The sequence below is a fragment of the Fusarium subglutinans genome (genome assembly GCF_013396075.1).
Source record: "Fusarium subglutinans strain NRRL 66333 chromosome Unknown NRRL66333_c0000269, whole genome shotgun sequence".
NCBI classification, from domain to species: Eukaryota; Fungi; Ascomycota; class Sordariomycetes; order Hypocreales; family Nectriaceae; genus Fusarium; species Fusarium subglutinans.
This window is the reverse complement of record NW_023502332.1, coordinates 1-27,091: the sequence shown is the minus strand read 5'-3', so window position 1 is coordinate 27,091 and position 27,091 is coordinate 1. Positions and strand designations below refer to the sequence as shown.

General features: G+C 47.6%; 10 protein-coding genes across 10 annotated transcripts; 2 read left to right on the top strand and 8 right to left on the bottom strand.

The window, feature by feature from the left end:
• Positions 1-502: 502 nt before the first annotated feature.
• Positions 503-1,318, top strand: FSUBG_12460 (3-octaprenyl-4-hydroxybenzoate carboxy-lyase; the record flags this gene model as incomplete). The annotated part of the gene is made up of 1 exon (XM_036677251.1): positions 503-1,318. The coding sequence occupies one exon, from the start codon at positions 503-505 to the stop codon at positions 1,316-1,318; it is 816 nt and encodes a 271-aa protein (XP_036532065.1).
• Positions 1,319-1,339: 21 nt separating this feature from the next.
• On the bottom strand, positions 1,340-3,754 carry FSUBG_12459 (uncharacterized protein; the record flags this gene model as incomplete). Its single annotated transcript, XM_036677249.1, has 3 exons — positions 1,340-2,308; positions 2,366-3,401; positions 3,462-3,754. 3 exons carry the CDS (start codon positions 3,752-3,754, stop codon positions 1,340-1,342), a joined length of 2,298 nt encoding a protein of 765 aa, XP_036532064.1.
• A 1,674-nt stretch (positions 3,755-5,428) lies between these two features.
• FSUBG_12458 (NAD-dependent aldehyde dehydrogenase) lies at positions 5,429-7,053 on the bottom strand (the record flags this gene model as incomplete). Its single annotated transcript, XM_036677248.1, has 3 exons — positions 5,429-6,022; positions 6,081-6,474; positions 6,539-7,053. 3 exons carry the CDS (start codon positions 7,051-7,053, stop codon positions 5,429-5,431), a joined length of 1,503 nt encoding a protein of 500 aa, XP_036532063.1.
• A 768-nt stretch (positions 7,054-7,821) lies between these two features.
• On the bottom strand, positions 7,822-9,931 carry FSUBG_12457 (benzoylformate decarboxylase; the record flags this gene model as incomplete). The annotated part of the gene is made up of 4 exons (XM_036677247.1): positions 7,822-9,498; positions 9,587-9,709; positions 9,780-9,825; positions 9,921-9,931. The coding sequence occupies 4 exons, from the start codon at positions 9,929-9,931 to the stop codon at positions 7,822-7,824; spliced, it is 1,857 nt and encodes a 618-aa protein (XP_036532062.1).
• Positions 9,932-10,823: 892 nt separating this feature from the next.
• Positions 10,824-12,558, bottom strand: FSUBG_12456 (dimethylaniline monooxygenase; the record flags this gene model as incomplete). The annotated part of the gene is made up of 2 exons (XM_036677246.1): positions 10,824-12,466; positions 12,522-12,558. 2 exons carry the CDS (start codon positions 12,556-12,558, stop codon positions 10,824-10,826), a joined length of 1,680 nt encoding a protein of 559 aa, XP_036532061.1.
• A 641-nt stretch (positions 12,559-13,199) lies between these two features.
• On the bottom strand, positions 13,200-14,080 carry FSUBG_12455 (D-arabinitol 2-dehydrogenase; the record flags this gene model as incomplete). Its single annotated transcript, XM_036677245.1, has 2 exons — positions 13,200-13,652; positions 13,706-14,080. The coding sequence occupies 2 exons, from the start codon at positions 14,078-14,080 to the stop codon at positions 13,200-13,202; spliced, it is 828 nt and encodes a 275-aa protein (XP_036532060.1).
• A 447-nt stretch (positions 14,081-14,527) lies between these two features.
• On the bottom strand, positions 14,528-15,946 carry FSUBG_12454 (carboxymethylenebutenolidase; the record flags this gene model as incomplete). The annotated part of the gene is made up of 4 exons (XM_036677244.1): positions 14,528-14,825; positions 14,890-15,059; positions 15,124-15,557; positions 15,613-15,946. 4 exons carry the CDS (start codon positions 15,944-15,946, stop codon positions 14,528-14,530), a joined length of 1,236 nt encoding a protein of 411 aa, XP_036532059.1.
• An 869-nt stretch (positions 15,947-16,815) lies between these two features.
• On the bottom strand, positions 16,816-18,561 carry FSUBG_12453 (major facilitator superfamily transporter; the record flags this gene model as incomplete). The annotated part of the gene is made up of 4 exons (XM_036677243.1): positions 16,816-17,645; positions 17,727-18,251; positions 18,310-18,407; positions 18,467-18,561. The coding sequence occupies 4 exons, from the start codon at positions 18,559-18,561 to the stop codon at positions 16,816-16,818; spliced, it is 1,548 nt and encodes a 515-aa protein (XP_036532058.1).
• Positions 18,562-21,784: 3,223 nt separating this feature from the next.
• FSUBG_12452 (phosphate transport MIR1) lies at positions 21,785-23,499 on the top strand (the record flags this gene model as incomplete). Its single annotated transcript, XM_036677242.1, has 4 exons — positions 21,785-22,014; positions 22,101-22,298; positions 22,506-22,925; positions 22,992-23,499. The coding sequence occupies 4 exons, from the start codon at positions 21,785-21,787 to the stop codon at positions 23,497-23,499; spliced, it is 1,356 nt and encodes a 451-aa protein (XP_036532057.1).
• A 1,215-nt stretch (positions 23,500-24,714) lies between these two features.
• On the bottom strand, positions 24,715-27,091 carry FSUBG_12451 (salicylate hydroxylase; the record flags this gene model as incomplete). The annotated part of the gene is made up of 4 exons (XM_036677241.1): positions 24,715-25,166; positions 25,292-26,021; positions 26,075-26,143; positions 26,880-26,897. Coding segments are annotated over 4 exons (1,269 nt in total), but the record flags the coding sequence as incomplete, so codon positions are not given.

The window sequence follows — 27,091 nt, the reverse complement described above, 5'->3', positions numbered from 1 at the left end:
ATATTCAATTGCTTAGAAGCATCCAGTTCCTTCCATTGGCAACATTATCATCCATTTGAAGAACATTGCCGTCACTTCCAGTACTAGCCGTAAGTCGTCCAGTTACAGCGGATATTTTCAGGTCTCGCACTGAAGTCTAGCGGCCGGGCGCTAATTTAGGAACGAGTTCGGGGCACTGCGGAATCCTCCGATGAGGCACAAACGCTAGCGAGCCAGTGCCACTGGAATCGAGAACATCAGCGGCCGACTCAGTGCATCAGCATGCAGTACTTCCTTGGGGACTTCATAGAACATCGTCCGTTCAGTTCTAGGCACCTTTGAGCCGCCGCGTGGGGCGAAAGTGTGCGGAATCGAGACGCCTTTAGTACAGTTTTTCGATTGCCATGCCATACATAGTTGTCAACAGCTCCTGGCGGTCTCTAACGCAAGTCAATTTTGATCACACTGCCTTTGTTAGAGTAACCGCTTCTGCTCTTAATATCACCCCAACTTTAATCTTACCATGAGGAAACCTACTCAGCTCCGGCGTATTCATTCGCCTTCCAAGCTATTATCTCCTCGTGGATTACAGTGTCAACAACGCCAGAACCCTCTGTTCCCTCTCCCAAAGCAAACATCCAGGCGCAGTTTCACTGTTCCAAGCAAACCCTTGAACCCACCACCAGCTTTCGCCTCATCCTCTATTCATCAAGTGCCATCTCGCCCTCGTCGCATTGTAGTAGGGATCACGGGGGCCACAGGAGCACCATACGCCATCGCTTTGCTGAGACTTCTACGTCAACTTGGTATAGAGACGCACGTTGTCATTAGTAAATGGGCGCTAGCGACTCTCAAGTACGAGACGACCATGACTGAAGAGCAGATCCGTTCACTGGCATACGCCAATTACACTGCAAGGGACGTTTCAGCCCCCATCGCATCAGGTTCATTTCAGCACGACGGTATGGTCATTGTGCCCTGCAGTATGAAGACACTCGCAGCTGTAAGAAGTGGCTACTGTGATGACCTGATCTCCCGGGCGGCAGATGTGACGTTGAAGGAGAATAGGCGGTTACTCATGGCTGTGCGAGAGACACCGTTGAGTGATGTCCACTTGGACAACATGCTGTTCCTACGGCGAGCTGGGGCTATAATATTTCCGCCTGTTCCTGCGTTTTACACCAACCCTGACAGTCTGGAGGACGTAGTTGACCAGAGCGTGGGCCGCATGTTGGACTTGATGGGAATTCACACGGATGGATTTGAGAGATGGGACGGATTCAAGCAAAACAAGTCAGTAGTAAGACCAGCGCAGGCTAGCAAAGCATCTCACGCCTAACTCCATTCATTATATACTTGTTCAAGACTGCCATAGAAGTGAGCCGGGACTAAGAGTAGGCCATTTATCCATAGACATTGGAAACTGACCAGATCCGAACCAGGGCATCGAGTCAGAGGAAGCTGGAGAATTAATAGCAAATGGTAAATCGTTCTCCATATCCAAGAATGCGGAGTCGAGCAGCTCCTCGGTTGCCCTCGAGAGCCTCATTGTCTGAGCCTCTTGCGAGGTGGGGATGTTCACTGATGCATTCCCATTTTGCTGCAGGTTCTGAGCTACCATGATCGTGCCTGTGGACGGTTGATTTTGACCTTCTTGCGTGGGATACTCATCCGGACGTACAACACCCATTTGCACCAGCAAATCCCTCATGCCCCCGAGACGTCTCTGCAATCTCCTCGCAGCTCTCGAGGACTTGCTGTATGTACTTGAGAGCAAGTAGGCGTTCTCAAAGTTCCTCTTTGCCTGGTCGAAGAAGTTGCTGGGTAGAGCATCGTTGACGCTGTCACGATTTCCCTGGATATATGCCAGCATGAGGAACAATAACGCACAGCCAGCAGCGAGGATATGCTGGAACGGGGGGTGTTGTTTCTGATAGACATCAGTGTACCGATTAAGACGCGTCAGCGTATCAACGATGCAGTTCACCAACTCGATGCCGGGCTCAATGCTACGTTGACTGACGGCACTTGGCACGTTTGGGAAGAAGAAGGGTCGAAGGAGAATTCCACGAACGGCGTGGGCACGGAGATGTAGGAGTATGGCCCAAGCTGGAGGAATCGTCGCATTCGCGTGTTCCATATTCTGCAGTGGCCCAAAGTCAAACTTGCCCACCGACTTCTTTCGCCATTGCTCAATTTGAAAGTTCATAAATTCAAAGTCGTCGTTGTCTTCACACAAGGTTCCCTTGGCGCCTCGTATTATGGGCTCGCTGAATTTATCGCTGATGGCAGTGAACGCTGTCATGGCCATGAGATACGGGTTCTTGAGCTACAGGCCACATTATTTAGTCACACAGTTTAGATGTTCGAAAGAATGGTTATTTACCCTTTGTCGCAACTCAGTGTCGAATTCCCAGTTACTAAAGTTCGTCGGCAATCCTGTAGATGCGCTCCATTGCCGGTCGAGAACCTGAATTGTGCTGACGATGACAGCATGTTCTTCAAGATCGGCTTCCGTTTTCACAACATGTCGTAACACATCGGTGTTGTGCAAGCCAGACTCCATAAAGGTCCGACCAGCAAGTCCACACATGCGCCAGGCATACCGGGGCATGTTCTTATAGTAGTGAAGAAGTCCTACTAAAAGTATAGTCACTATATGCTTGATGGTTGGCATTGGTGAGACAATCTTGGCATTGATCAAGTCCTTGCAACTCAGGTAGAGAGTCTCGGCAATTCGCAATGACTCGGATCCAGGTAGCGTGGACTCTACACAAAGAGCCACGGCAATAGCAAGATTGGCGACGATGAGATTCTCTTCATCCGCAGCTGATAGAATGCAGTTATTCGACGAGGTTTGCTTGGAATACCAGTATTCAACCGTTTTGACGAGCGACGCGGCATCGACAATGGGATGGTACTCGCATATCGTCTCTTGGAAAACAATAAGAAGAGAGTTAACCTCCCTAGAGCTGAGGATGTTTCTAAAGAGCAGTAGTCTCTGCTGCCGTGGCAATGACGATATCTGCAGCTGAGTAGGTCGGTTGAGGTTTCCAAATTGATCCATCTCCACATCCTCATCATCAGATTGGTTTTCTTCGATGCTGACAGGAAGTGGCTTCTCCGCCTTGGAAGCGGTATGGTTCAATAACTTGCTCTGGGCGAGGTTGAAGCTATAATCAGGGCTCGTTGGTCCGTAGAACTTACTGTTCCGGCGAGCTTGCTTGGTGCCGGCGCCAGGCGGTGTTATTAAAGACTGAGACATTTGAAGATCAGGATCCACCATCGTCTGGCTCGATGCCGTGTAGAGAGACTGAGGAGGCATGGTTTTCTCACTATTGCTTTGCCTCACTTGTGCCGCAAGAGATTCAACTTGTTGTTGGAGATTTGCTAAGAGACTTCCTAGCGATGCCGTCTGATTTCTGCTGGAAGCTTCAGTAAAACAATAACCAAACCTTTAAAAATTCAGAGGTGCTTCTTACGTATCACTGTAGGTTTGCTGTTCTTGCGAAAGATGCGGCTCAAGGTGACGCCTCATCTGGTCATCCTGCAGCTGAGCTGGATTCGCATCGCGCCAATCGTTGGTTGGCAGGGTATACACGCACTGCTGATTGCGGCCGACGCAATGTTCGCAGGGATATCTGCCGCTGCATCGACCCTTGCGTTTACGGCATGCGTCGCATGCTCGTGTGGCATATCGGACTCTCTTCTTGCCTGTGCTTTCACTTTCACCCTTTGAAGCTGCTAACCGCTTGGCTGACTGGTTTTGACTCATGGTGGTTTGACAGCAGTGGCTGAGCAGCAGACCACAGGAAAGAGTATGTAGTGGTAAACGAGACAAAATAGAATGGTTTATCCGGAGAATACAATTGAACTACAAGGCCTGCTCAGAATTTGACACAGCCAACAGTGGCGCAAATAAAATAATTGCACTGCAAGTGATCTTTATACCAAGGTGAGTCTGGCTGCTCCTCATAAACCCTTAGATACGAAACTTCACACGGAGTACATCTCAACGGGGTCTCAAATATTACCACGCTACCTATAATGCTGTATGGTCATTGGTTCACTAGCAATATTCTGCAGTAGTAATAGTGGATTTACGACCCGAGCACTAACACTGAGTTACAATGAGTTTCGTACTCTACACTAGAATGCCAAACGCGGGGAAAAAGTGGCCCTCAAACCTTAGCTGGCTTGGGGAACAAGGGGTGAAGATAAGGGATCCTACGCTGCGCGACTCAGATAACTAATCAGAAGCCAATGGTTGAGCGACAGGATGTAACCCCTCACAGATAAACAAAAGTTCAGGGCAACGAGAACGCCCGAGCTGTACGGAGTAGCGAGTTAACAGACGCCTTTGCACTGCATCTGATCTCGTGACGTGCCAAAGCGCTAACTCAAGAGCCCTTTTAAACAAATACTACCCAGTATCATTCACAAATTTAATTAAGACAAATAATCTCTAATATCTTATGCCAGGTAGTTTCGACTTGGCGATAACGGGTTGAAGGGCTATCTACCAATGCTGCTCATATCTATGCACCTTGTTTACTCTTACAGATTGAGGAGGTTGGCAATCACGGTGTTGAGAACCCGGTTCCAAGCTACGGAATGAAATCCCCACACTATCACCAATCTCAAGGGTCAAATACCGGAACGATGTCGGAAACTAGTGGGGCGTTGAGGAAGCTACTGCGTTGCCCTAAGAACGCGCTTGGCTTTACGCGAGCTTGGCGGGGCAAGACGATGTTCATGAGGGACAGAAGACAAGAACGGGAGAAAAGAGAGATAGAATGACCTTTTGACTCTTTAAATGGCAAGGCAGAGATTTAGCTCTCTGTCACTCTTATAGACCCATCACGAGTGTCCGGGACAATGTTCCGAATCCGATTCAATAGTGCTTGGCAGCTTTCCAAAAAAATATTAAATATTCGTACTTACTTTTTAACTTTAGTACGTTTATACCGTCCAGTGATGAATATCTACTTGCATTACCGAGGCCTGTATATGTTATGGGTGTGATCTAATAGATATTGACTTTATCGGATAAATTATTATATTATTATTTCCTGAAACTTCAGGTACTGGAGAACCCATAGGGTAAGCTAAGGTAAAATGATGCTAAGTTAATAATGCTAAAAATAGCATAATTAGCAATTGTCGAGTCTCGGGAAATCCATAATCCGAATGAGTTAAACTATGCTTATCTTATCATAGTTGTCACGTTCATTTTCACTTCCGCCATCTCATCTCGGCTAACAAAATTGCTCTCGAAAACTCAGGTCAAGACTCAGGCTCACTTTATTGCCGTTAGTTGTCAAAACTACCATCGCCTTGTCACCCTTTTCAAATATTATCACATCCCAAGGTAGGGTGCATAGTTGGGGGACTTGGCAGTAGTCTGTTTCAAGAGCTGTATTAATCATGTTGCGCTCCCTCAATCGTCCTACTCCATCCAAGTTACTGTCTTGCAGTACAGAAACTCATCCAAACCTTGATACCCGTTGAACCGACCAAAACCACTCTTCTTAACACCCCCATGTGGCAGGGCGAACTCATCATGCACTGTCATAGAATTGATATGCACTGCGCCCGAGTCTAACTGCTCAGCGACACGGAACGCGGTTCCCAGGTCTTCAGTATAGATCGATGCTGAAAGGCCGTATTCAGTGTCATTAGCCAGCTTGATAGCCTCGTCCTCCGTATCAAAAGTGAACCAGGAGACGCTTGGTCCAAACGACTCCTGGCGATACAAGTCCATTGATGTTGACATGTTGGTAAGTACAACGGGACGCATCTTGGTATCGACAGTGTTGGCATCTAGGTCTGTGTTGAACATGTCCAGAGGCTTCGCACCCTTGGAGATGGCATCATCAACAAGAGCCCTGTTCTTCTTGGCGGCAGCAGACGTGATAAGAACTGGAGTGCTCTCCTGAGACCCAAACATTGCGTTGACTGTTTTAGCCAGCACATTTTGGAACTCAGTGGCAATAGAGGAGTGCACCAAGATGCGTTCTGTAGCCATGCAAATTTGGCCAGCCTGGAATTTAGGTGAGCAGCTTGGCGAGACATGGAGGAGATTAAGAATTTTAACCTACGTTGAAGAAGGCGCCTCTTGCACAGTTTTCGGCAGCCTTGGTGAGATCTGCATCCTTCAGTACAATAGAACTGGCCTTACCACCAAGCTCCATGACCACTGGCTTCAAGTGTTTGCCCGCGATAGATGAGATGATAGCACCAACGCCGCTACTTCCAGTGAAGTTGATTTTCTTCATGTCGGGATGACTGACAAGGGTCTCTATCACGCCAGGAGCTTCCTGCGCCCGGTGGAACACAAGGTTAAGGCACCCATCGGGAAGACCAGCCTCACGCAACACATCAGCGATGGCCCAGTAGCAGGCTGGAGTCAGTTCTGCTCCTTTGAGAATGGCTGTATTGCCAGTGGCCAGGGGAAATGTGATTGAACGTAGACCCAGGTGAAATGGTGCGTTCCTGCAAGAGAGTCAGTCAGCTTAGCCGCAATTCATGCCAGAACACAGGCGAGATAGGTGCTTACCATGGAGCAATACCAAGATTTACACCATAGGGTCTCTTGAGGATCATGGCGCGCATCCCTTCATGAATGGACTCTGGAACACTACCAGTAACAGCACCGGCAATTCTTCCAGCGGTATCCTTCAAGCCTTCAATGGCGAGACCAAGAATGAAATTCTGGAAATCAACGCCTGCTCCCATCTCCTGATGTAGATAGTGAAGCAGCTCCTCTCTCCGCTTCTCCATGATGTTGGCAGCCGACAGGAAGATATCGCGTCGATGAGAGGGCTTGGTCTTGGACCAGGCAGGAAACGCCGCGTTTGCAGTAGAGACGGCCTCATCGATGTGGTTTTGCGAAACGGCAGAACAGTTCCAGATTACTTCGTTGTTGATGGGACTGATGGCTTGGAAGGTCTTGTCTGTTACGATGTCCTTGCCGTTGATGATGAGAGGAATGGTCTTGCTGGTGGAGAAGTTTCGTGACAAGGGGGACCTGGCTCTGCGCATCATGCGCCCTGAGGTAATGAAGCGATTCATGATGTATGAATTACAGGTAAAATTGGCTCTGTGGAAGCACTCACTTGTCAAGATTGACGTCAATTTCATTTACTTCAATGGCAAGTTCGCTCAGGTACGATGAAGTGGAGAACCGTCATACGCCGTAGACGTATACCCGTATAAACGGACATAAAGGTCATACCCACATGTGATTATTCATGGGCGATTGCTAAACACGGGCGGCGCAGCTCCGATCCCTGGTAGAGGGCCGGCCGGATCCTGCGTTAGCGTATCGGAATCCAGGACGGACAGACGGCATGCGTTAGTGCGGGCTACCCCGGACATCTCGAGAGCGGCACAGAGTTCGGAATTTAGCCGGTGAGAGATGACTTCCTATCTCAGCGGTCTTGTCTACTATCAGACCGGATGGTCGCTGGAGTATCGGGGAGCCATCTCTGGATGTCGTTGTTAGGGGACGAACTTGGCTTCGGCTCTTGGCGCATGCTGCGGGCTAAGTGTGACATCTGTGTTCCCTAATGCTAATTGCTTATTGCGTGGGACTATCAGAGCTGGTATAACAAGTGGAATGAATGGTGACATTGAGATACAGACATTGAGATACAGACATTGAGATACAGACATCGATAGTGGCTAGAAAGCGTTTTGGGAGGTTCAGGCCAACTTGAAGTGCTAAGAAATTATTATCTCTTGGCATGAAGATCATCATATTTGTGCATGGCTTGAACTTTGAATATTGAACAAAGGAATTCTTTATTTTAGTTGAATGAGTTCATTGAATGGTACTGTCTATGGCTTATCCCACGATCCCTTGAGGCGAACCTCCAAAATAGCAGAAACACCACTCTTGACCTGCTGCACAGCCTCTGGTAACAGTCTATCTAGATCATCAACAGAGTCAATGACGGCAGCCCACGCCTTGTTGCCAGACGCCGCTTTTGCAATGCCCGAAAAGTCAGGCGTTGGGTCGAATGAGATGTTGAGGTCTTTGTTGTTAATCCTGGACCCGTAGCCTGTCGGGTGAACAAGCTCCATCGAGACGCGAGGAGCGTTCCATCCTATAACGACCTCATTGTTAGAGATTGTTTCAGTCAAATCGTGCTCCTTCATCATGTACTTACCTTTGTTGCTCAACACTATTGTGAGAGTGGCAATCCTATATCTGCTGGCGACCCAGTATACTGTGCCTGGAACACCAAACAAATATGTGCCATCACCTACAATCTGAGTGACAAAGTTGCCTTTGCCCTCTCCTCCAGCTAGATAGTCAGAGGCCAGTTTGACGCCTAAGCTGGCACCGCCAGACCACCCGAGACCACCTCCACCGTTGCCGAGGATATGGCCAGGCTCATCGACCTGCAGCTGCTCATGGATGAAAGGGGCGTTAGTAATAGTCTCATGACACCAGATGGTATCCTTGGGGCAGTATTGTCGCAGTTGTGCGCACAGATATGACGTGCTTGGAGATGAGGTCGTGTCTTCTGGACGAGCAGCAGCTTTTGCGGCCTGGTCGAGGAGTTCTTTGTGCTCTTCAGCCAACTTGTTCCAGCGCGAGATGTATGGCTCCTGGCTAGTAAGTTTGGAGTACTTATCACTCGCGCGCACGTATTCATTGAGTTGCTTGAGGGCAACACCAACGTCAGCGCGATAACGTCGAGTAGCAGGAATATAATACAGGGGCATATTGGACTTGAGCGGATCCAGGTCAATGTGGAGGATTTTGGCATCCTCGCGCGGCCTGCACTTGGTCGGGATCCAAGTCACGTCGCAGTCGAGAATTAGGATAACGTCGGCCTTCTCGATAGCCGGATGCCCTCCGATGCGGACACCGACTGATGCGCGATGGCCAAAGGGGAAAGACAGTGAACTGCCCATGGCATCAAGCACTCGGACTCCAGGAATGCTTTCAACGAGCGTGACAAGCTGTGGGACCGTAGAAGGATTGCGACCAGAGTAGCCGACCAGAATCAGCGGTGACTCTGCCTCAGCCAGGGTCTTGATGATGATCTCCAGCTCTGGCTGTGGAATAGCAGAAGGCACAACAGGCTGCCATTCCTCCTGCTTCAGAGAGTAGGCAGGGATGTCTTCTTCCATGACTTCGCGCGCGCCAACCATGTAGACAGGGCCGGGAACATCACTTGTGGCAAACTGAAGAGCCCGGCTAGTCAGCTGCTTGATGTTCTTGCCCGTCTTGAACTCTCCAGCATAGCGGCAGTACTGAGCAACAATAGCTCTCTGGTCGTGCGCATCCTGTAGCCAATGGATATGTTCAGTCCGGGAACCCCTCATCTCACCCTCGAGGGTAAATGGGGAGAGTCCGGCAAAGACAAAGACAGGAGTACGAGAGCAGGAGGCGTTATGCATGGCACATCCCAGCATCTGTGTGCCGACATCAACATGTACGAGCACACATTGGGGCGTGCCAGTAACACGAGCAAATCCATCAGCCATTGACATAGCCACGAACTTACACCAACGAGTTAGAACGAATTTGTTTACCAGACGAGGAATTGAACAGGCACTCAAGACTCGAGGCACGGATCGCAAGACATACCTCGTGGGGACATGTGATGACCGTGGGGAACTTGACGTCGTCTAGATCTCTCGCCTTTGCAAGCGCCTCCATGATGGCAGGATGGTCTGATCCAAGGTTGGCAAAGACATAGCGAACACCAGCCTACAGGTCATAATAACTCAGTCAGTCCAATGTTCATTGCTTGGATAGTGCCAATACAATAATTTCTTACCTCATAAAGGGCTTCAAAGAAGGCGAAAGACGCAGAGTAGGTTGTTCTGTAACATAACAAGTTAGCCACAATAGTCAAACTCTACAGCCGATCAAAGGCTAGTCCGCAAATAATATCTACGACGGACCAAGTCATACGTACAGGCGTGCCATGGCTGGTAGGAATAAAAGGAAGATTTGATGCAAGAGGTAGTATGACGACAAGTGGAGGTTACCTACAGCTGGCGCTTGCATGCAGCATGGACTACAGCTGGCAGTTGTATATAATGAAACATGGCGTTTTGGTGTCCAGTCGGCATCTATTACCGTAACTAGTATAGTGAATGAATAGCCCTCGAGAGGGACGCATGTGGAGGAAATCTTCCGGTCGGGGCTATGGTGGCTTTGAGCCATCAACCCCACCGACTTGAATTAGCACTACGGCTTGCTTCCGAAGTCTGGAACCGATGTCTTTTCCGTTCCTACTCTTGCGCGTATTGATGTAGGATTTTCTATTGTGCGAGACTAATTCTTGTTAGGGACCCGCCATCCGGTGCTCACTGATCGTATCGGCATCTTCTGAGGGTTGATGAAGATCCCATATGTGGTCTGCTGGTAGAGTCTCCCCTTCGTGTGAGATGTTCCGCCAGCGTCATTGTCTAAATTGTAGGGTAAAAAGCCTTCTAGTGTCTATTATTTATGAGGCTCATACTATGACATCTTATTGCGCCTCTTTAGTTACGCAATGGGCAGTCAAAGCTCATCATATCGCGAAAGTTCAAAGAGGTACATCAATCTAACACATGAAAAAATCCCAATTAACTGAGGTTTAAGAAGAATCACTCTGTTACAGAAACCAGTAATTATATCGTGGAGATACTTCACGTACATCTCCTACGTAAGCCAATCTTTAGCTGAGGTCGAGTGAACTTATGGAGGTCATTGTTGGCATGCGTTAGACACCGATGGCTCATGATTACTGAAACCGAATGATGCTCAAATAGACAAGACTATCTTCCTTGACTACATAAGAGATAAACAATCAACGGACGATATTTTCATAGAATCATTTAGCCTGTACACGCTTCCTGTACTCATCCATGACGCCATTGTAATCCTGAGGAGTGTACGGGGATGTCAGCTCAGCGTAAAAGGACGGTTTGCGACGATTCTTGACGCCAAGGTCCTTGAGCAGCATATCAACATAAGGAACACCTTCAAAGACAAAGTCAGGCAGGCTCGCTCCATATCCAGCAGGGTAGCGCCATTTACCCCACTGAGTGTGCATCATGACTTCGTTTGTGATATCCTCCTGAGACTTACTTTCTCGAACCAACTTGTTGTCGAAATAAGCGGTGATCCACACTCCCTGCATCGAAGCACAGACCGCAGTTGTAACTGACGAGATCATGCCGGCAAAGGCAATGTTGCGTTTGCTAAGGAACGCAGGAGGGACTATGAAGCGGTAGTTCCGCAGAGGCTCCGCGTTGGGGCGAGGAGGAGAGCGAAGCTTAGGCTGCTGCTTGAGCTGAGGGAACTGCTTCTTCACGCGGGCGTCGAACTCAGAGTTGAGCTGAGCCTGCTCCTTGGGCCCAAACGGTAGACCAAAAGCGTGCTCGCCGAGATTGGAAAACTTGACCAGAGATTCCTTCTTCCACCCTGTAGAACAGATCATGCTATCTGCCTTGAGCTTCTTCCCGGACTCTAGAAGAACTTGGCCGGGCTCAAGACGCTTGACGTTGTCGATGTGGACGCGGATCTTTCCATCACGGACCAAGTCAAAAAAATCCTTGTTGAAGTTGAGGATACTGAGACCACTGCCAATCCAGAAGACGTCATACCACGGCTTCAGCTTCTTTGTCTCTGGGTGATTATCGTAATTGATCTGGTTCAAAACGTCGTTGCCCATTGATCTCCAAAATGAGCGCACAAACATGCGTCCAATCGCCGTACCGTGAAGAAATCGCCGGATCGCACCGAAGCCATCTTCGTGGCCCCAAGGGCAGGGGGCAAACCATGTCATGAAGCGAACAGTCAAGGTCTTGTCAATACGAGCCTTAAGGGGCGTCACCCAGCGAGGCGCAATCCACACAGGGCCGTTGGTCTCGGGCTTGACAATTAGATCAACCTGAGCTCCCGCATCAACCATGGCGTATGCAACATCATAGGCAGATTTGGCACCACCGACAACAATGGCATTCTTGACGTCCTTGACTTCATCGGCTCGAGAGCAAAACTCTTTGGCATGGAACAGAGGCTTGCCAAAGCTCTCGCTGCCTTCAAAGTAAGGCATGTTGGGGGTGGAAGTGAGGCCAGTGGCGACAACTATTCTTTTTGCTTTGATTTGACGTTCACCTTGTGGGCTTGTCACGGTAAGTTTCCAGCTATCATCACTGGTCTGCTCTGCCTGACTGACTGTGCTGTTGAATTGGGTTCTCTCAAGTATGCCATGGTTGCGGGCATAATCAGTGAGATACTTGTGCAGAACCTTGCCAGGAATGTGATCATTCTCCTCCACGCCGTATATGTCTTTGCTCATGGGAAAGTCAGGAAACTCATAGGTCCCAATCATGTTGTTGGACTTGAGACCTGGGTACAGTCTGTTGGCCGACCATGTTCCTCCAATGGAGTCATTTGCTTCGAGGATGGCAACCTTCTCATCAGGGTGCGTTTCAATGTAGGCTTTTGAGGCACCGAGGCCGAACCAACCTGTGATTACTTCAGTTGGTGTGGGTTCTACATGGTGAGGGGAGCTGTAACTCACCAGAGCCAATGACGACCAAGTCATATGATTCTGACATGTTTGGTAATGTGAGATGGAATTGATTTGGATATAGTGAGATGGACGAGACAGAGTGAACAGGCAGAGGAACTACGAAAGCAAATAGACTGGAAAAAGTGGGCGTCTTCTACGACACAGCATGGCCTGATGTTCTTTTACACCGTGATAAGCTTTCCTAATCTCATATTACAGCGATTAGGACCCCCTGCACCAAACCAACATGCGGCAATCCCCAGGCGGCATTTCTCAACCCTGCAAATCCGGAGCAAAGAATAGAATGGATAGCGTCTGCATCACCATAAGCCTAGCACTAGTGCTGCAACGGCCTTATCGGAGAGGATTAGGATATTTCGGAAGTGGCCCCACCTTTCCGACCGTTTCTGCCGTGATTACGGAACGGTCCGAAAAGGTGGATCCGGAACCCGATCGTGAGTCCGTAGGAGGGGAGAGATAAGCTGGCATGCTCGGCCCTGGTTTTAGATCTCTCCGCGCCGCGAAAGCCGGTTTGATTCTACACTTGGTAGGTCCATATTGTGGATCCCATCGAAACGCATCACTCCTTCATGGGAAACCGGCAACAGGAGGATAAACAGTGAATAAAATTGTGTTGGACTAATTATCTTAACTGACTTGTGTACTAATTTGCCCAGTTCGTGCTTCTTATTCGTAGGTAATGTGTCCGTCAATCTGCCCAGCGTCCAAACCACCCATGATCTTGATGTCTGTAGCCGTAATGTGTCTAGACGCATCGCTAAAAAGATAAATAATAGCAGGCGTAAGGTCATTTGGGTCGCTGAGGCGCCTCAATGGCGGGGCCTGGTATGGCTGTTTCGCATCCCGCTCACTCTGAGTGGCCAACACATCCCTGAACATCTGAGAATCTACGTACCCAGGTGAGATCGAGTTGACGCGAATGTTGTGCTTGGCCAGCTCGACCCCGAGTGCTTTTGTGAGCATAAGAACGCCACCCTTGGACGCGTTGTAGGATGACATGCGGCAACCTGGGATAGCGATGTGAGCGCACTGAGACGCCATCATGACAATGCTACCAGGGGTTCCTTGCTTAATCAGCTGCTTGACCACGCGCTGGACAGTGAAGTATGTTCCTCGCACCTGTAAACAAAACGTTAGACAGTAAACAGAACCTGGGGGAGGATGGCCCCTACATTAATTTCCTGAATGCGCGTGAAATCGTCCCACGACTGGTCAACAAATGGTTTGTTGCAGTTGATCCCTGCGCAGGGTAGACATCCATCAAGCGATCCGAGAGCCTCAATGGCCTGATCGACACCAGCATTTAGGCTGTCGAGTTTGGTGACGTCGGTCTGAAAGTAGTACACCTTGGTACCAAACTCGTCTTCGATGCCAGAGAATACATCCTTCGACTTACCGTGAATGTCTAAGACGGCGACATTGGCCCCCAGTTCGCAAAGAGACCGCACAGCTGCGAAGCCGATACCTCCGAGGCCACCTGTTACAATATAATTGCGACCTCGCAGCTCGAACATTGGTCGGACATTATGAAGTTTGATGTCTGCCATGGTCAGAAGTTGATGGTAAATTTGTCAAAGGATATCTTGGTGTATTGAGATTGTGATCAGATTGATTCGAGACAAACACGGAGTATCTTACCCTGGCGAGCGGAATACGCGTTGCTAACGAGGTTGGCTTCAGGCTTTATGTTGGCTGGGCCCTTTGGCTTACCCCACATACTCGTCGGACTTCTTTTTGAGAGCCGCTGCATCGTCCGTCATTCCGTGTTCTCCGGTAAAGTCCCGATCGATGAACTCACAGCAGCCTGTGACCCGCACTGGGACAAATAAGTGGCGAGTGCTTCAACTGCCGTACTTATTATCACATTATCATGGTAATTATATAAGTCGAGTGTCACGAGTGTAAAATCATGAGTTAAGGTACTTGAAGTTGAAATAGTGACCTGTAAGCTATGGTAATAAAAGACATCATCGAATATATCGTCCCATCCCTGATCAGACTTTGCGGAGACCAAACGCGAACATCTCATTCGACTCTACAGCCTCTTTATCCCTCATCTTGTTAGCAGTCTCCACACCAGCGACTGGGACACGGTATTCCATTTTCTCTTGACCCTGCGCATTGGGCACTGAATGAGGATATGGCAGGTAGGAAGGCATCAAACCCAACTGCGCTAGAACTGTTCCCTGATCCCAGCCAATATGTTCATGATAAAGCCGGTCTCCACGGATATTGACAACAGCAGTGAAAGGTATTTCAAGCTTTTGCCCTGTGGGAGGGATCCCTGGTGCACTAGTGGTAGTAGAAACGTCAGTTGGCATATTCACGGGTAGGATGTATTAGTTTGTAGACGTACAGCCAGTCAATCTGGGAATGATGAGTGCATATAAAAAGAAACTCGTCGATGACTCGATCAATGCCGAGAGATCTGCTAATGAGGTAGGTTTCCGTATCTGGAGGATTCTGGAAAATGAAGTGGTCGCGGTAGAAGGCAGTCAGCTTTTCCCGGCCAATCCCACCTGTCATCTAGGTATTACGAGTCAGCTGCTATACGTCTTTAGATGAAGATGAAAGGGAGAAGGGTGATTACCGTAGGCACATGATTGACGTATGGCTCTTGTACCATGGTGCTCATGGTGTTCTCCACGGAGCGGTTTTCGAACTCCCAATAGGTATGTTCGTCCCAGATGACTTCTAGATCGAAGTATGGTCCGTTCATAAGAGGCTTTAAGAAGCTAAGACTTCGGCTGTGAGAAACAGATTCCATGTTGTAGCTGAAGCTTTTACTGAAGGGAGTGGCGAACAAGTACGATGTTGCTTCCGGGTAGTTGTAAGCTGTCACCGCCTTAGTACGTTGCAAGCGTTTAGAGGCCTTTCCAGCAAGATGATGCAGCTGTGGGGTCTTTGAGGGCGCGATTGAAGAGATATTGTTATCCCCAAGATCACCAAAAATGACAGCACCTGAGATCTGAGGGAATGAGTCGACATGCGGAGCTACTTGGTTCCAAAGCGGCGTCGAGTATGCTGCAAGGACGTCTATTAGCTCGCCAGCTCGGCCTTTCGACAGCTCAACATTTACCTATGACACCAACGACATTCTTGGGCTCAGTAGACTTCGTAGCCTCTAGCTCCTTTAGAACCTGACTCAAAGCCTCACCAGGGTTGGCTAGTCCAGCCTCTGTGATCTCGGCGACAGTGTAGCCTTCTTCTGCCCATTTCATCAATGGAGACGGCACACATCCGTCGATGCGCAACGTATCACTGGTGGATTTGCCAGTCTCGGGCACGAGTATGATTAATCCTGGTCCGGAACCCCGTCTGCTAAGCGGTTCCAGAATTGTATGGCTGGCTGTAGGGTTGTGCAGACGAGTAGTTGGGGGAACTGGAGGCGCAGAGAAATTGTTTTCCGACATGATCAGTACCCGTGAAATTATGCAATGATTTTGTTGCAGTTTGCTACTAGGTTTGGCATTGAACGCAAGTTTGCTGGTATAGTGCTTCACGGTTCCCCTTATGAAGGCGGAGTCTGTGTCACCTTGTGATATACGGATATACGGTTCAGACAGATCGGATATTCGGCCTTTCCATTTTGGAACAAAAGGGCAGCAAAGCTGCAGGGCCAATTCGCTCTTTCCTTCGTCTGAATCCCTTGTTCACGACGTCTAACCTGCTACAACTATTCCGCACCAGGTACAGTGGTGGCATTGCTACTGAAGCCCGGCGGCTTGTGTGGGCCAGATACGGTTCTACGGATCGGAGTTCCGTCGCATATGGATGTGAATCATATGATAAATGGAGTTTCCGAAGCTCAGGCCGTTCCGCTCGAACATGATTGGAGATACAATCCAACCACTCATCACTGTTTTGCCCCGCTTCCTTCGGCTGTCATATCCCACCCGACTTATTTCCTATCTATGTGCGCTGCACAAGTCATTTTACAGTGTCCGAGTCATAAAACCCCAATACGCGATTATGGAAAGCCTGTTCTCTAGGTCAGATGTGCACTGAGATCTTGAATTGACTCGATCCATGAGTGTAAGGTCTAATTGGACATCGGTTCCAAGATTACGATGGTTCCACACCAGAAGCATTATCACGGGAAGGTTCAACAAATGAAACAAAAATCGGGATAGAATTAATTATCATAAAAAGCAATCGATTGTAATGCTACCTGAATTTGAGACTCTTGTGGCCAATCTTCTCAAATGATGGGGCAACAGATGATAGATGGAGAAGAGTATCCAGCAGAATTCGACACGACTCCTTGAATGAATCGATGATCTTAGTTCTGCCATCTGAAGCCCGGGTGTCGCCATTCAAGGTCTTGGATCTCCGAAAAAGTCTTGCCAGCTAATTCCCTCTCCACATCCACTGCTGACCTTCTCTTGTTACTCCTCTCAATCGCGAAGTACATACATATGCCAACCAAAAAGATAGATGACTGTGCTGCCAGATTGAGACCGTTACCGATGCGATACTCTGGACCATCGAAAGGGAGGAATGCCCAAGTTGATACCAAACCTCCAATGTTACCAAGCATCACGTTGAAGGCGACCGCAGAGGACCGAGAAGTATCTGAGATGACGTTTGCTGAGACGTGCGCATTGGGGAATGCTCCCAACGCGAAGATGCCACATACTGGCAGAAATGTTGCTGCATAGCGCACATGTGGGTTAGATGTTGCTAGAAACATGCTGTACCCTATCATTGAGAACGGCGCACAGATGATAAGGAAGATGCCGCGCTTGTCCACCTTCCAGCTTATATAGCAGAAGAGCATGCACATGATCGTGCCCAGAACGTTGGGCGGAACTGTGAGGAGCTGCTGGTTCTGGACAGAGTGCTGAGGAAATATTGTGCGAACAATGGTAGGAAGGAAAAAGGACAGGCCATGAACAGTGATGAAGTTGAAGAAGGATATCACGGCTGTTGGGATCACCACTGGGTTTAGGATGCCTCGGAGCATTCTCTTGGTGCCAAACTTGTCGATAATCTCGGTTGTTCCGACTCTCTCTGACATAATTCTTATATTTGCCAATTCCTTTTGCTCTGGTGACAACCAGGTCGCAGTTTCGACCCTATCGGTGAGCGTGAAAAATGAGATGACACCCACTGCACAGGTCACAGTACCTTCAATCGCTGGAATCAGCAATGCTCGTTCGTCAAGAAATCGGTAGATGTGGAGGGTCTAACCTTCGATGGCAAAAATCATTCTCCACGAATGCAAGGAGCCGAAGCTTTCAAGACGCAGAATGGCAGATGCAAGCAGGCCTCCAAATGCACCCGCCAAGGACGCCGAGATGATAACGAACGAAAGCCGAAAGGTCAGTTCACTGCGCCGATACCAACGCGAGAGGTAGTACACATTTGCCGGCAGCATTGCCGCTTCGAAAATGCCCAGTAAGAATCGTAGCCCGCACAGAGTCGAGAAGTCATTGACAAAAGCCGTACAGGTAGTGCAGATACCAAAGCCGAGACAGCATGCAGGTATAAACCAACCTGGTCCTATCCTCTTGCACAAAAGATTCAGAGGGATCTCAAACAGGATGTAGGAGATGTAAAAGATGGAGAGGGAAATGTTAAAGTCATAACCTTGCATCTTCAGGTCGGCCTCCAGACCTGCGATCTTGGCGTTGCCTACAGAGTCATGAGAAATATGCTCGAGAGTGAGTGTCTTGATATGCTCACCAATGTTTGCGCGATCAATAAAACAAAGCACTGAATCATAAGTTCGTCAGCTATGCCTCGTCTACAGCTTTGGATTCTCGAGACGTACAGTAAATGATAGTAACCGTGGGCAGTATACGAAGATCCATCTTCCATCGAAGTTTGGACTCCAACGCTTCGTCGATGGGTAGCGCCGGTTGGCCATATCTGTAACTTGTGCTTAGTACTCTCTTTCCATCGATTCTAGATTTGTCTTGGCGTTCTACTGGTGCACTGTGCCCTCCTCGATATCTTGCGTATCTGGAGACTTCTCGAGGGAGAATGGGACTTCAGGTTTGGAACGTGTAGGTGATGGCTCCATCATGGCAATAAGAAAGGACCATCAAGTGAAGTTGAGTAAGTAAAGAATAAGGTTTTAGAGTTTAGGGCTTGTTCGGACTTTTATAGCTAACCCATGGGATTGGTTTGTTATAAATGGCGATATTCCGATACGACCGAAATAAAGTTATGAACGGAATTAGTTCATATGCTTGGCATTGTTGGTATCACGTACTTGTTCAAGCAGGGTCTTACCCGACATACAGTCGGATAAGGGAATGCGGAAGACTATTGGGTGCTATCGTTCCGAAGCTTAGGAATAAGATAGGAAACGCGGCAAAACTGCTCCCTAATTCGTCCTGTACTGCATATACAATAGACGAGAAGCAGATAAGGTAAAGTACTCAGCAAGCACACGAGGCGGCAATTAACAGGGCCTTGTTGATTATGTGGATACTGCTTTTCTGGTTTGCATGTTCCTTATTTGGCAGTGTTCGACGCCAAGTACTTCTCTCTGGTAAGTCATCTTCACAGTGAGTACTGACTTAATGATCTTCAGTCTTATGTCCGCTTTCTGGTGCGTTGTATACTGGGATCCAGTGATAGACGTTGATGTATAGTATCTTGCATATGGCTTGACTAACATCTCTGCCAGACTATGAACAATCTAGCTTCTGACCACCGATGGTCTTACAGGCAGGGGCAAAGGTATTTGAGATTTGTGAAATGCTTGATAATATTCTGGAATATACCTTCAGTATACCAACCAACGCCATAGAATCAGATGTCAAAGCAGGCCCTGGAATTCTCAAAGCTCTGTATGTATTTACTGCATCCCGAGCCCTTTATCCCTTAGCTTAAGTCAATCGTTCATTCCATCGAGCAGTAGTAGGAGGGAGACAAAACCTGTTCTTAATAGTACCAAGGAGCTTAAGTTTAATATCATAAGCTTTTAGACCCAGTCGTCATCAGAATCCTCATCTGATATTGTGGTGTCAGATACAAGACTGCCGATATCACTCTCGGCACAACCCCGGTCACGGCACCGAGTGCGTCGCTCAGCCCTATCTTTCGATTTTGCAGTCTTCTCCTGCTGGCGTTGAAGGTTTTGCAGCTCTTGCTGCCGTTGCCTTCGTCGTCGTGCCACAGGCTTCCAGCAAGTCATGCAGACCCATCTATTCTCACTGAAGGAGTCCGTGGGCACGATACCACCCTTGTCACACCAGCATCTAACAAATACCTCGCCTCCAATTCCGATTCTATTGGCACGATTATATCGAGTCGTACCTGAAGGTGGGTGCAATCCACAATCAATGCAAAACCGTGACGTGGGTTTGCTACCCCACCGCCCTGTCTTTCCTCTTCGCGTGCCATCCGCGAAGCACTCTCCTCTTCTGAGGCATAGACAATCGTAGCATCCCAACAGATCTATTCCCCGTGAGATGGAAGATCGCTCGGCTGCAAGCACATCATCCACTGTGATTGCTATCATTGTGCGAAAATGCCTGCTTGTTGTACGAAGAATCAGCTTGTCAAAACTGTCAAGTTGGTTGATGATGGCATTCTGAATTTCATTCGGCAAGGTACTAAGCAATAGAGGTGATGAGAGCGCGGACATTTTGCCTTTGCGGTGGTACTAGTTGCCTGTAGTACTGAGGTAAGGAAAGAGGCCGAATTCAATAGTTGCGGCACTGGTATTATGTAGATAAGCTTCCTCAGGTGGTAAGGGCCGGCAAAACTAAATAAGAAATGAGGCTCAAGTCAAAACCACGAATGATTTGATGACGTAGTGTGTTAGATCAGATGCTAGAGTGACGTCTTAGAATGGCTGGCCTCATTTTTCCGATTAGCCAGTCCACTATGGTGATTCGTTCAAATAGCTTATGACGATTGGTAACATCTTATTGATGGTGGCAGCTAACAAATTAAAACAATCTGCATACCTGCAGTGAAACCAAGATGTGTTTTGCTGAGGTTCCAGGCTTGATAATAGCCCTGAACCTATGACTTCATGAATCTCTAGCCATTTGCCATGATACTACTCAGCCTATTGCGCCATAATCGCAAGGTTGGACGGGAATAAGGTTGTGGGTAGTTTAAAGAGGCTTCAGCCTCCAGCGCACAAAGGTAAAGAACACCAATAAACACATACGGGCAAGATACTCATTACCCTTGCTGTTGCCTAGGAGCAAGGTTGGACAAGCCTAGCTTAGGTGTGGGTTGTTCCCTGAGTTTCAGTTGTGATACGACAGAATTAACCGAGTCCAGCGCTGACTGTGCGTCCGTGCCAAAGATGTCACACCGCACAAGACGTGTTGCTTTCGCTTATGACTCATGCTGCAGGTTTGCCACTAACAGAGGCACTCTATGGCCAGTGTTAAATAAAGAAGTTTAAAACATGTTTTACGGCTTAATTATCCAGGGTTTGTTAGGCGTCGCGCGTACAGATAAAGCCGATTCGCTGACATAAAGTTGCTGACCAATGAGTAGGTCTGGTCATTCCGGTTTTCTCCAAGCGAGACTCATTGCTCCTTGTTCTGGCGGCCATTGCCCCTTTCGTTGGGTCCAGACTCTTAGTTTGGTCCGCTTTTCTCTCCCATACATCACGCCAGTTATTGAACGCACTGACCACAAGTCGTTCTAGGCGATGCGTTGGTCTCGACTCTCCTGCTAAGTACACTACCTAAGTCCATCCAGCAACCTTATTCCCGTTCGACATCATCGCCCAAGAGGGGGCCCACTACAGAACGTCGGGGACGAAATCACCCAGAACTTCAGTCGGAAGGATGATCCTAAATTAATACCTGACTGACATTGTTTAGCGCAGTTTAAGATGGCCTTCTAGGAGTACCTGGAGAAGATCGGTTAATTGACATATTACCCTAAAGGCCCGACCGTCAGGCATAATGCTACGTACTTTACGGAGAATTTTCGTCTAAATACAAGGGTAGCAACACGAGGTACCTGCCAGACTCTGACAGCTAACGTTAGTGGATAGCGAACCCCTTGTTAAAGTTTGGATAAAACGCTACTGCACTCCGTACTTGCCGATGAACTCAAGTGGGGACAGTTGCAGTCTCACATGTTAATAAAAAGATGGCTTTACTCACCTTGTCCCCCGTGCATGCAGTCTTTCCTCTAATATTTTTCTTTCTTCTGTAGACCCCCACATTCCTATTACTCGGTGTATTAACCTCACGTACTTTTGACGTTGTATTCCAAGTTAACGACTCTATTCGACAACCATCCCAACGTCGCGAGTCATAATGAAACTTACACGCGCCATAAGCTTGACCAACTTCGTTGTGGCTGGTTCCGCCCTGGGATTCCAAGTTTTTGTATTGTATCCTTGGCATAAAGAGCTAGACGAAAGCTTCGAGAAGCTGAAGAAGGAGCATTTAAGGGTCATGGATGCAGCTGGAGATAGCCTGAGCGAGCCGCAACGAAAGGCCCTCTCTGACAAAATGAACGAACTGAAAGCTCAAAGCTCTAGAAGGTGGTGGTGGCTCTGAATACCCCCTTGGAATGGACGGCGATTGCAGCCTGTTTTTTATTGGTTCACTTGCTTATTGTTATCGTTAGCTTCCACTTCGTCAATCATGCACCGAATCCCAGAGAAGCAATCAGCGCTGCTAAAGAAAGGATTTTGCCAACCAAGGACAAGCTGATGGTTGCTGTAGCAAAGGAGAATCCCACGGATGTATCTTTATATGCAAGATATGCCCTCGCTGGCGCCTTCTGTTGCGCCTTCACTCACGCTGTTCTGACTCCCGTCGATGTGTAAGCAAAGAAGGTTCCTTTTTTCTTAGTTTGCTCCGAGGTTGAGACTGTGCCTCTCGTGACGTTACCATGTCTGTTCCACGTTCCAACCGCATAACGACATCACCTTTTCCCAAACCCACCTCTACACAATACTATCCGACCATGCAATTATTATTATGACCAACCCCGCGATGGTATTGCTACTGACATTTCTCTCTTCAATAGCGTTAAAACAAGGATCCAACTCGACCCGATCGCGTACAGCAGCAGTCTGTCCAAGAGTGCACGCCACATAGTTTCAGCAGAAGGACCAGGGGCTCTCTTGACCGGTTTAGGTCCCACTATCGCCGGCTATTGCCTCCAGGGTGCTTTCAAATTTGGCGGTTACGAGTACTTCAAAGCTCGTGCAGTAGACTATCTGGGGCAATCGACTGCTGCTAATAACCGAAACGCCGTTTACTTAGGTTCAGCTGCTGCGGCCGAGTTCCTTGGCGATATTGCACTGTGTCCATTCGAATCTATTCGAATACGGTTGGTATCTCAGCCTAGCTATGCCACCGGCTGCGTGAGCGGTCTAGCAAAACTAGCAAGAGAAGAGGGTATTAGTGGCCTGTACTCCGGCCTGGGTCCTATTCTCCTCAAACAGTACGCTCGGCCAGACTAACCCTTGTCGCCATGATGCTTGGTTGCTGACGTAGGCGACTATCGCAGAATCCCATACACAATGGCAACATTTTTAGTCTACGAGAAAGCCATCCAGACAGCATACAGCGTTGTAGACAAGAGAGAGGTCTCGTCAATGGGGGCTACTGGTATTAATCTTGGTGCTGGGCTTGTCGCTGGATTGGCTGCCGCCGTCGTCTCTCAGCCGGCCGATACGATGTTGAGTAAAATCAACAAGGAAAGAGCAGTCATAGGCGAAAGTACATTCCGTCGCTTATTTCGTATTGCTTCTGAGCTTGGACTACGCGGCGCCTACACAGGCATGCAAGCACGTGCAGTTATGGTTAGTGGTATGACGGCAGTGCAGTTTGGCATCTACGGAGACATAAAGAAGGTGAGTTTGAATCTTGATCCATTGTTTTGTCGTGACACTCTATTGAGACTTACTGATTTTGCTCTGTTCCAGATCTTTGGGGCAACCGATGGAGTAGAGTTGAGCGAGCGCTACGTTGCGGTAGACTCTTATTCAGAAGAACTGCAACAGGCGGCTGTGTAGCCTACTGGATGACAGTGAGCATAGTTGCAAAGTTTCTCAAAGTATAGTTTCCATCCACTCTAGATCATGTCGCTTATATAATTTATGCGCTTTTAGCCAGTTTCATATGTCAAGTCTTGGCCAGCTCAAGCTAATTCCCTTTTATTACCTGATCTTCTTAATAATGTTAACACATGTTTGTACTGGCAGCAAGGGTAGACTGGGCAAAAAGATTCAATCGACTCAAGACGACGTCATGGGCATCTGCAACTTTCGTATCGTTCAAGGTCAAACCTCCTAGGCCTTGAAATATCATGGAGATCCTAAACGCAAATGCTGTCTAGCCTGAGCAGAACCAACCATTGTTAGCAGCGCGTCCCCCATGAATCTTATACTGTGCCTTTCTTTCCCTATTTGTCTTACTCCAACACGAATCCCCATCTTCATCTTGAAGCTTCGCCTCAAGTCCAAAATCAATATTGTCCGGATCAAGACAAGCCAGGCGCATGTGGATGACTTGAGCATACCTTGACCCGATGCATGCTGGCCATTGGATGCAGGCCATCTCGATGAATTGTTATGGATGTCTTAGAAACTAAGGCCTGGAGCCTCCAACGGATTGGGATGTCCGCCGACCGAATCACAGTTGACAAAAGACCGCCATAACCCAATCTTGAGCAGGCATACTCCGAGGCTAAAAATGTCGTATTGCATAATATAATCGGTCCGTGGCGCGGATCCTTGGGAATTTGGATGTCGACATAAGTATTTTGTTCAGTCACCGTCGTTAGGGAGATACGTGCGGCCGCCCTTCCTGCGAAGGTTATCTAAGCCAACCAGGAGCCTAGACCTCCTGGCCGTTTTGGCCTTTTCCAAGGTGAGTAATGTCTTCAGAAGAGCACTCCGCGCTGATCAGTTGCCTGCTGAAACACACTCTCTGGCCCATTGCGGCATCACAAAATGAAATAACAGTCCAGGCCATGGCGTCGAGCTCTGTTTATTGAAGAATATCTGCTTGTCGTCCTGTCCCTGACCATCCCTCAGACCATTTATAAATGCCACAGCAGAGAATCCTGCATCTCTGTCATGACATCGGCATCTTATGCTGGTTTCCCCGCGCCTACACACAAGCTTGGTATCGACTTAATGGTCATAAAGTTTGAATTATATTTATAATTAGGTCTACTTTGGGTTTCGATATCGTCTAGGGGATGACTGCGACCTGAAGGTTAAGTTTTAGGCAGCGAACGCAGGTGATGAATGACCAAACAGATGTCCCAGGACGGCAACATACGGTTTGATCCTCTCAGTCTCGAGCACGAGGCCCACACCGCTTAAGCGTTGTGCCTTGATCCGTCTTCCCATAGGGGCCAAGGAGGATGGACTCTGCGCAAAACCAACGACCGATGTAGCGACGTGTGCGTCATGGCTACATTCATCCTCCATAACGAGCGGGTCATCTAGGTTTGGCTTGAAGCGGCAAACCCCACCGGGATCTGCTTGGGTTGAACGCTGTATGAATATCGCGGTTCGCGGACCAAGCTGTGCCATTGTCGGAGCCAGTATTCCCACAGTGAGCCTCTCGCCGCTACCATCAAAGATGGTGTTGCTCTCTTGGGCATTGTTCTTCTGCGACCAGAGATGCGAGCTTTCGGCTAACAGTATCTCACACACAAGGTCACTAGAGACTGCAGTGAAATGGTGTACACACCATCAAATACAGTACAATACTTTTATACTATAAAACATAATTAAGACTCATTGTTAATATTCAATGTAAGGAGGAGTAAAGTATTCATGGTAGATATCTAACTAATAGCAATATCACTCCACTTAGAAGCAATCTCGTTTACTATCTTATATCCCGCCACATCCTCAATAGTTAGCTTGCCGGGCTTAGTATCGACAGAACTCCATCCAATCCTCTCAGTAAGATCGAGGCGAGCTCTTAAGCTCGCAGCTTGAAGCATAGTGGCTCTAGGCTTACGAAGAGACTCGTACTTCTTAAGAAGCTGCTCCACAGACTTTTTCGCGAGATTAGATTCAGAAAATAGCAAACTAAGTGCTACAGCATCCTCAAAGGCACTCACAGCTCCCTGGCTCTGATCAGGCATCATGGGATAAGCGGCGTCTCCTGAAAGTGCAACCTTGCCTTTAACCCAGTATTCATAGGGCTTGTGATCGTAGAGCCGCCACATCTTGATATCCTCTGCCTCGGCGAAGAGTCTCTTCATATTCGGTTCGATTGTCTTGAATGTCTCAACCAGCTGCTCGGGCGTAGCAGAAACGTTCCAGCCATCGTCGCGAGTGTCGTTAAGTGAGGCTGGGTAGAAGCAGTAGCAGCAGATCATGGAGCCGCCACCGGCCGGGGACATGACGATCTTCTCGATACCCATGCCTCCCCAGTACTTGATAGCATTACGGGTCACATATTCGGTCAGTCCAAGCTTTTCAAGCTTTTCGTAAGGGACAATACAGCGGTAGCAGCACGAAGACAAAGGCGTAGCGTGAGTCTCGACTCCAATTTCGGCTCTTGTGTTTGACTTTGGGTTGTTTTAGATTAGTACCTCTTTAAGATATAAGCCAATTTACTTACACGAATGCTATCTGTGGCAACAACAAGGTCTGCTGTAATCTCCAGGCCATTCTTAAACTTAACCCAACCCTAGGAACTATTAACAGGCAATTTATTATTAATTAGCCATTAAAACAGAAAATCTTACTTAAATTTTTAAGCTTAATTATTTAAGGCTAAGTCGGGTTACTTATTAGCCTAAAATAACCTTAACTTTATACTTAGGGTTAGCTAGTATACTATATAATTAGCCTAAAAAACCCTACTAGTCTTACCTACCTTATACTAAACTTTAATTACTTTTTATAGCTACTACAGGCATTATATAAGAATAAGACTATAAGGATAAGACTACTACTATTTAATTTGCCTTAGTTAAAATAGTTAGTTTATAAACTTTTTAAAAAAAGTATATAAAATAGTTTTATAGTTTAGTAGCTATAAGTTAATTTTTTTATTTTTTTATATAAATAAATATTATAGAAAATAAAAAGTAGCCTATAAGGCAGCTTTAGTATATAGCTTACTAAAATAATCTTAAAGGGTATATAAGGGAAGGCAAATTTAGCTAGGTTTAAAAAGGTATAGGTTAACTAAAGAAGTAATATTTTTAAGTATTTAATTTTAAATTATATTATATATAAAGAGTAGCTTTAATTAAATACCTAGGCTATATAGTATACCTAGTAGTTATTAAGGCTAACTACTTTTTAAATATACTACTTTATATAACCTAGTAGGCTCTGGCCTTAGTAATAAAGTAATAAAGTAAGTATCCTTTCTAAAAGCTTATACTTTAGTATAAGGTTATATAGATTATACTTACTATTATAGCTAGACCTAACTAATAGGCCGTTAGTAGTTTGGGCTAAACTGCTAACCTCTAAAAATGGCATAGGCTAATAATAATACAGGAAACCCCTGTCTAGTAAAGACAAGACAGACAATAGGGGGGCTAAACTACTAACCCTAAACTATTAACCTTATAAGCAGCTAATTATAAACTTAGAGTTAACCCTAAGTCTTTACTTTAGTCCT